Below are 7598 nucleotides of genomic sequence, written 5' to 3' on the forward strand. Positions count from 1 at the left end.
TGCGGGAGCCTCCCCGCAGCCCCAGACGCGCACGCGCACCTATCAATTGCAAACACCTGGGAAAAGGCCCAAACCCACCTTCCAGGTGCCAAACCGCCCGCAAGGCCGGCGCTCGGGGTGCTCGGGCTGCCTGAGCCCCAGCGCGATCACCACCTGAGGCTCCAGCGCTGGCGGGTGGGGTCGGCGCCCCCAGGTGTAAGAAGTGCGGATTTGTTCTGATCAGAGAACGAGAGGGCAGACGAAGACGGTCGTCGCACCGACAGATTTATTTTATAGGCAGGTTACTCATTAAAAAACACACACACACAAATATTTTGGCCATGTTTTTTACAGTGAACAATTATATATATACATATACACATTATAAACACTGGTTGATGTAAAACACAATTATCTACAATCTACTTACATTTAATTAACCTGCTATTTCTAGTTCCTGTGCTTAATTTCAGTCACCGATGAGTCAGTTTTCCTGCCTGAATTGGACAGTACTATCCTTAACACCTTAGTCAAACAGGTACTAAGTGATAGTGCAAAACAAGCATTTAAGATTATCAACTCTCTCTCTCTAACAAAAGGCAGGCACATCCCGGAGATGAGCTCTGGGCTGCTTTCGGATTTAAGCAGCAGTGTAAGAATGTAATATAAAAGTAAAGAATGTTTCCTTTTAAAATATTCCAAGGCTGCCTGAAATGCGGGCCCCCTTTCCAAGGCATACCTCTGAGTTTGGGGTACCCTTTGGTTTTCCATTAAGTGGGATGAAGATACAGATTATAGAAGTTATTCAAGAAGATCCCATTAAAATCTTTAAAGTTATAACTTAAAAATTCAACCAAAATGTTCAAAATTGCCTTTTATAAATAGGAAAAAAAATTACTTTTTTAAAAGGGGGTACATTTAACCAGTGAAAAGTCCCCTTATCGTACAACCTAAAATCAATATATAAACTGTTTCTTAAGTCAAAATTAAGGTTTCAATGTGAGTTTGTTATTTAGCCAGTGCACCAAATATTTTCGGTTTCCAGAATACCAGCAAACTAACTTCCTTTCCCATATAGTTTTCCAGTTGTCTATAGAGATTTCCTGTTGCAAATATTATTCCCAAGTCCAGCTTTCTGAAGGTGCCGATGTCAGTGATCATCATCCAGCATTAAAATAGCCTTTATCGCCCTCAATGTCCACTTCCTGATCAGAATCCTCTGAAATCTCTGACTCAAGGTCTTCCTGGGAGGCAGGGGAAGGCGAACATTGAGAGCTATCCAAAGCACCTTTATTCTGTTCACTGGGCAAGTCTTGCCTCTGATTGCAGGGATCGTCCAAACTTTCCAGTTCCTCTTTTTTATTGCTTTGAGGGTTCTCCTGAATGAAGAGGATGAAAATGGAGATTGGTAGATCATGAAATATGGAAGAGGTGAGAAATAAATCAAAATGCTTTTCACCTTCTACCATCTTTTTAATTTTTAGTTTATCAATTGCTCTTAGCTATAGTCTCTACATATATAACGCATACTCTTTTTCTCACTTTGGAAAAAGTTCTTTTCATATCAGAGAAAGATTATGCTCTTGCCAAATAAGAACAACCAATCACAAATATAACTGTAAAGGTATTATGTCAAATGAACACTAATTCCAGCCCAAACCCATGACCTGAAGATTCTTAAAAGTTTAGGGGGGTGGGAGGGAGAAATCAGAGCACTGCAGATACACAGTTTTATCATTCTTCAAATAGCTAAACTTTGCCAATAACAGGGCCTTCTAGACATTTTTTTAAATCCTCACCTGAGGATATTTTTTCCATTGATCTTTGGAGAAGAAAGTGGAAGGGAGGGGGAGAGAGAGAGAGAGATATCGATGTGAGAGATAAACATCAACTGGTTGCCTCCCTTACACGCCCCAACCAGGGTGGGGATCGAACCTGCAACCAAGGTAGGTACAGGGTACGTGCCTTTGACCAGGAATCAAACCTGAGACCCGTCAGTCAGCGGACCAATGTTCTAAACACTGAGGCAAACTGGCTAGGGCTAGACATTTTTTTTAATGAACACTAAATAGTGATTAAGGGAAAAGTTTCAAATTGTTAGATTGAATCCTTTTCATCCATTTTCTGGAGTATGTTTATAAACATACATAAATATGTGTAACAGGTTACAAAATCATGGCAAATAAACAAATGTAGAACTGGAAGAATGTTGCCAACTGAAAAGAAACAACTATAACTTAAAATCTGAGGGAAATTTCTTGAAAATATTCCCATATTACATAGGTATCTCTAGTTTAAGAGTCCCTAGTAAACTGCAGTCACACTTTTGATCAAGAACTAAATGAGCTAGTAAATTTAATCCTGTGTTTGTCTAAAATGGACAGAAACACTATATAGAAATATTATAAAGTGTGTTTTTTTTAAGCAAGCCTATAGAATAACAGATTCACCAGGCTTGCATCTATGTAACAAATATACGCACAAGGTCAGAAATTGAGAGAAAACCCGAACATTTTTAAATCACATTAGAATAATGAAATAAATTTTATTTCCTGATTCAAAATATTCTTTGTAACACTATCTTGTTTTTAATGAAAAAGCTTTATGATTACTATATTTAAAAATGCACACTGCTTTCGATTTCCCAACTTGTACCATTGTTTCGAAAATATTTTATTTACTATAAACTACACATACATTGGCAAATGAACAATTCATCAATTGCAGATTATTTTGGGGAAGTCATCCTGATTAGGACTTCATAAACAAATCTTTAGCCTTAAGGTAATAGCCTTTAAAAACTGAATTAGCCTTTACTTTTTTATCACATATTGCGCAACAAGGTCATAGGAAGAAAGACTGTTAGAAAGTTTAAGCTACTTTCCAAACAGGATTGGATATTCTCTTACATGTTTTTATATTCATTTTAAGAGCTGGCATTAGAAGGGAAATGATTTTTAAACTCTTTGATATTTAATTCTTCTTTAAAAACAGTGTAAACAAGACTTAAAGGTGTTTATTTCCTTATATTTACCCTTGAGCTCTGACTGGTTTTATTATGGCTGTGTAAATAAAAGAAACAATTTTCTCCCAAAGATAACTGCTTAAGTCATTTACTGTCAATTACTTTATCTTTCCTGCGTTAATTAGATAAACAACATATGGGGTTTATAAAACAATTAGCCAGGAGTTTTACTAGCCAGTGTGTGAAAACCCAAGCATAATTGACATAGGAACTGCATTAGGTGCTTTTAGCATTACTGCCACCTGAGCAACTCATCCTGAATTTCAGCAAGACTATTTGCCTTTTTAATCAAGGTGAAGAGGTTAAATAGTCTCTCAAATGACTTTTGCATACAACCTATAACAGGCCTCGCATTGAGATAACCTGATAAAAATATTTATTTCCATAGAAACAGAACCATGTCCATACCTGCTTTAGTCTTCGCCATTTAGCGCGTCGATTCTGAAACCAGGTTTTGACCTACAGGAAAAAGAGAAAGAAAACTTGCCACCAGCCCAGAATCCCGAGGGCCGTGGTGGGGAGGAGGCAGATTCCGGGCTCCACAGCAGACCACAGCGCCAGAAACTGGATAGCTAGTCTCCAGGAGCAGGAGCGCACAGGGGCTCCACGTCTCTCTTACGGCCCGCGACGCCCGCCCCAGGAGAGCTCCCCAGGAGAGCTGCCCCCGGGCAGCCGGTGCGCTCACCTGTCTCTCGCTAAGCTGCAACATCTTGGCCAGACGCTTCCTCTCAGGCGGGGAGAGGTATTTCTGGGTCTCAAACTTCTTCTCCAGCTCGATAGTCTGGTCGTTGGAGAACCTCACCTGGCCGCCTTTCCTTTTATGCAGAGGCCTCTGCAAGAAAGGGCTCCAGAGCAGAGGTTTGCCTGTGGGCATTAAGAGTGCTGATGAGTGATGGCCTTGGGGGTGACCAAGGGGGTAAGGAGACTCACGAGGACACCCAACCAGACACGTCCATATACATTCACCGAAACATGGACCCAATACAGGGCCACCAATACACATGCATACCCAGAGACACAGAGACAGCCAGTCACACACCTCCACTGCAATACGCAGAGACCACCCTGAACAATCACAGACACATAAACACAACCTTCACACCCACAGCTAGATACCAACAGCCAAATCTTTTGATCACCGAAAGAACAGCCATTATAGGTTGAGCTTAAAATACCAAGACCCTCTTTAACCAGTTGCTCTCCAATTTATCTACAACTTTTTGCACCTCTAGATCCTCTCCCTTGGTGAACCGCACTTTCCAAATACTCTGTTGGGAGGAGCGGGGCCGTTACATTCACACAGGCTGTTATAGCCAGAGACCGACGGCGGGAGTCTAGCCAGGGGACCCCGCGCTAGGCTGCGTGGGAAGCCCTTGAGGGCGGCGCCGGCCTTCGGCCACGCGTGGGGCTTCCAATCCTGGATCCAGGGCGCCGCGGCCTCCTTTGATTTCACACCCGGCCCGCGGGGGCGGCCAGTTAAAGCCACCCCGTGGGCTATGGCAACATTTCCGTCAATGTGTTTCCTGTTGGTCTAACTCGAAAACCCTTTGCTTCCTCCTGCTCAGTCCCAGCAGTAACCCAAGGAAACCCAGGGCGCGCTCGGTGAAACGTTCGCCCCCATCCCCGGCCCAGCTGAGAGCCCCCCTCCCGCCACAGCAGGCTAACAGAGCCACGCAGGGGCCCCGCAGCACCAAACCCTCGAGGCTGGAATAAAAAAATACGACATAATAACTTTTTTTTAAAAGAGAACTAAAATATAATCCTCCGCCCCCATCTCTCTAACAATGAGAAGATGGAGAACTGAACTAGAGGCCGTACCATCCTAATGTGATTAAAATGTTAATGGATTAAAGTGTTAGTTGTCTCCAGGGTCTCTTCAGAAGCTGCCAATAACAAAGAGATTTAAAACCCTGGTGGCCCCCGGCAAGAAGCCTCGGCCCCTTACTCCACGCCGGGGCTTCGGATGCCAGAGGCGCCAAGGGCCACCCGGAGCGCGGAGCAAGGGTGCCTTCTAAGCCTTGGGCCGCGCACCGAGGGGACGAGCCCCGCACCTTCTATAAGCCCAACGTGTCCGCACTGCCCTTCGAACTCCAAAGACGTGCCCGACAGTCCGTCCGTCCATCCGTGCGTGCGTCTGTAGGCCTTCGCCTAAACGCTTTGAAAGCTGGCATTGTTTTTTGTGTGTGTGTGTGTCTTGTGTGTTTTTCGAGATTTTGCTTACGTCAGGCTTCAGACTGGTGCAAAACAGCCTCAAAAAAAAGGAAGCAACTGGTTATTTTAGCTGCCATAAAGTCACATCCCACACAGAGGAAATGAACAATATCAGAAAAACGGATCCCGGCTATCAGAAGTCGAGTGTTTCCTGAATTTGTCTGTATTGAGGATGTCGATAAAATAATCAGCAGCGTGCACTACTCCGGGGGAAGGGTCTGCTTCACGCAGCCAGGAAAACACTTAACAGCTTCTGAAACCAGATTTACTCCTATCGAGAACTCAAGATTTCCTGTATGAACGGAAAGGGTCAGGCTCTTTCACTGCACAAGCTTGTTGAACCGGGTCCAGCCCCGTAACCACCCGGGCCCGGCAACTATCCCGGCCCCGCGGGGGCCGGCCGGGGCGCCTTGGCACTCCCTTCCCCGTCCCTCCAGCTCAGGGGACCCCTCCCAAGGCGACGCGCGCGCCCCACAACTGCCTTGGGCCGCCAGCCCCGGCGGCAGCGCCCGAGGTCTCACCCCGGCCGGCGCGCCCCGACGCCGGCAAGGTTCAGGAAAACCAATCTGAGTCATGGTGCGGTCACTCCCGCCGCGCGCCGCCGGTGCCCGCGTCTCCTGGCCCCGCGCGCGCCCGAGGGCCGCTTTTCAATAGCTTTGGCCACAACTTTCTATTGCCTCCCCTCCGCCCCCGCCGCCTCCTGGGCGCTGCCACCTGCCGGGTGGCGCCTTCCTCGCCGCCGCCTCGGCTCGGCCCCGCCATGACCCCGGCCGCCTTACCCAGGGGGTCGTGGCGGAGCAGGGCGTGTGTGTAGTCGTTCACCGTCCGCGGAAAGGGGTACAGAGGGCCCCCGAAACCGCCGGGTCCGTAGGCGGCGGCCAGCGCGGCCGCGGAGTGGTGCGAGAAGGCGGGGTGGATCGGCGTGGGCTCGTACACCGGGGTCCGGTAGGAGGACACGAGGCTGGTGAAGGAGGAGTTGGGGGACGGCAGCGTGGGGGTGGGGGTGGGCGCGGCGGGCCCGCGGCCCAGGATGTCCTCGATGTAGAAAGGCGTGGGGTGCGCGGGCTGCAGCAGCGGCGTGGGCGCGTACAGCGGCACCCCCACGGCGCCCGCGGCGGCCGGCCCGGGGTGCGGGTACTGCATGGCTCCGCTGCGCTCCGGCCCCTCGGAGAGCTGCCGGCCCGCGCCGCGGCGCTACATTTATCCGCGCTCCGCGCTCCCGGCGATAGGCTCCGCTGGCCGCGGGGTGGGGCCGCGCTCTCTGGCCCCTTCCTGCCGCCGGGCCCTGCGGCCAATGGCACGGAGCCCCGGGAGCCGCCTCCCGCCCCCACCCTTGGCCCGCCCCCGCCGGCTGAGCTCCCCGCCCCCGGGACGCGCTAGCTCCCCGGCTCCCGGGACCCTGCGCCCCTGCGCCCCTGCGCCCCTGCACCCAGCCGCCGCCGTCGCTCTGGGCTCCAGGCACCCTGGCCCGGACGCCCTCGAAGGAAGACTGGGGCCGCGTTCGTCTGGGGAGACAGGAAGGAACAGCTGCAGGGAAGGCGGACCCAGGCAGTCCTAGCGCAGCCGGGAGGCATCTCTGCTGAAACTCAGGGGCACCGATCCAGGCCGGAGCCCAGGGGGGCGGCGCCCGGCCCCAGGCGAGGGGTAACTGGACTCGATCCTGGAGAGCGTCGAGGCCACTGCCAGGGCCGCGCCTTCCCAGGCCTGAGAGAACCCTCCCTGGTCGGCGCCCTCCTTGGAGTAACGGTGGCACGAGCTGTTGCCCGAGGCGTCTCTGGCTATTGGAGAGCGTGCCCTGGGGTTCTGGGGCAGCTCCAAGGAGAGGGATCCACGGCCCTTAGCTGCGTCCCAGTGGAGTAAGGACAACTAGACTTCAGGTGCTCCGGACTCTTGGCCGCCCCAGCCCGTTTCATTTTGGGGGTTCCCGCCCGGACTCAGCCTCTTCCGGCAGGAATCAGGGAGAGCCTGGGTGACAAGGGCTCCAGGCAAAAACTGTGCCGTCTTCTCCGACCCATGTCCCGTCTCCCTGGGTCCTAGGGGATCGCAGCTGCGCGCAGCCCCACTTTTCCGTTTTGCACGTGTTTTCCATTGAAGCTGTGCCGCTACCCGGTGTGGCCTCGGCTCTGTGCAGCTCCACTCGCCTGCGGGGCAAGGGGGCATTTCTTGATTGACGCCCTCCTGCGGTCGTCACACCTCGCGGTGAGCAGTTTCAGCTAAGGTCCTCCATTAATCGTAGAAATGAAAAGGCTTCCCAGCTTTTTCTATGGAGATTTTATTTAATTATTTATTTACGTCTTGGAATTATTTCTCCAGCCGCGGCGGGACTGCAGTAGGAAGAAGCGTGGACTGGAAGCCAGACGCGCCGAGTTCGAATTTCACTCCG

The 7598-nt window shown here is 50.7% G+C and overlaps 1 protein-coding gene across 1 annotated transcript; it reads right to left on the minus strand.

The window, feature by feature from the left end:
• Positions 1–247: 247 nt before the first annotated feature.
• On the minus strand, positions 248–6396 carry HHEX (hematopoietically expressed homeobox). The gene is made up of 4 exons (XM_070431885.1): positions 5995–6396; positions 3690–3868; positions 3413–3463; positions 248–1358 (listed from the first exon to the last, which is right to left on the minus strand). Exons 1-4 carry the CDS (start codon positions 6356–6358, stop codon positions 1140–1142), a joined length of 813 nt encoding a protein of 270 aa, XP_070287986.1. The 5' UTR covers positions 6359–6396; the 3' UTR covers positions 248–1139.
• Between the last annotated feature and the right edge of the window lie 1202 nt (positions 6397–7598).

Source organism: Myotis yumanensis, unplaced genomic scaffold (genome assembly GCF_028538775.1).
Source record: "Myotis yumanensis isolate MYYU_CA2020_CCGP unplaced genomic scaffold, mMyoYum1.0.hap1 SCAF_13, whole genome shotgun sequence".
Lineage (NCBI taxonomy): Eukaryota > Metazoa > Chordata > Mammalia > Chiroptera > Vespertilionidae > Myotis > Myotis yumanensis.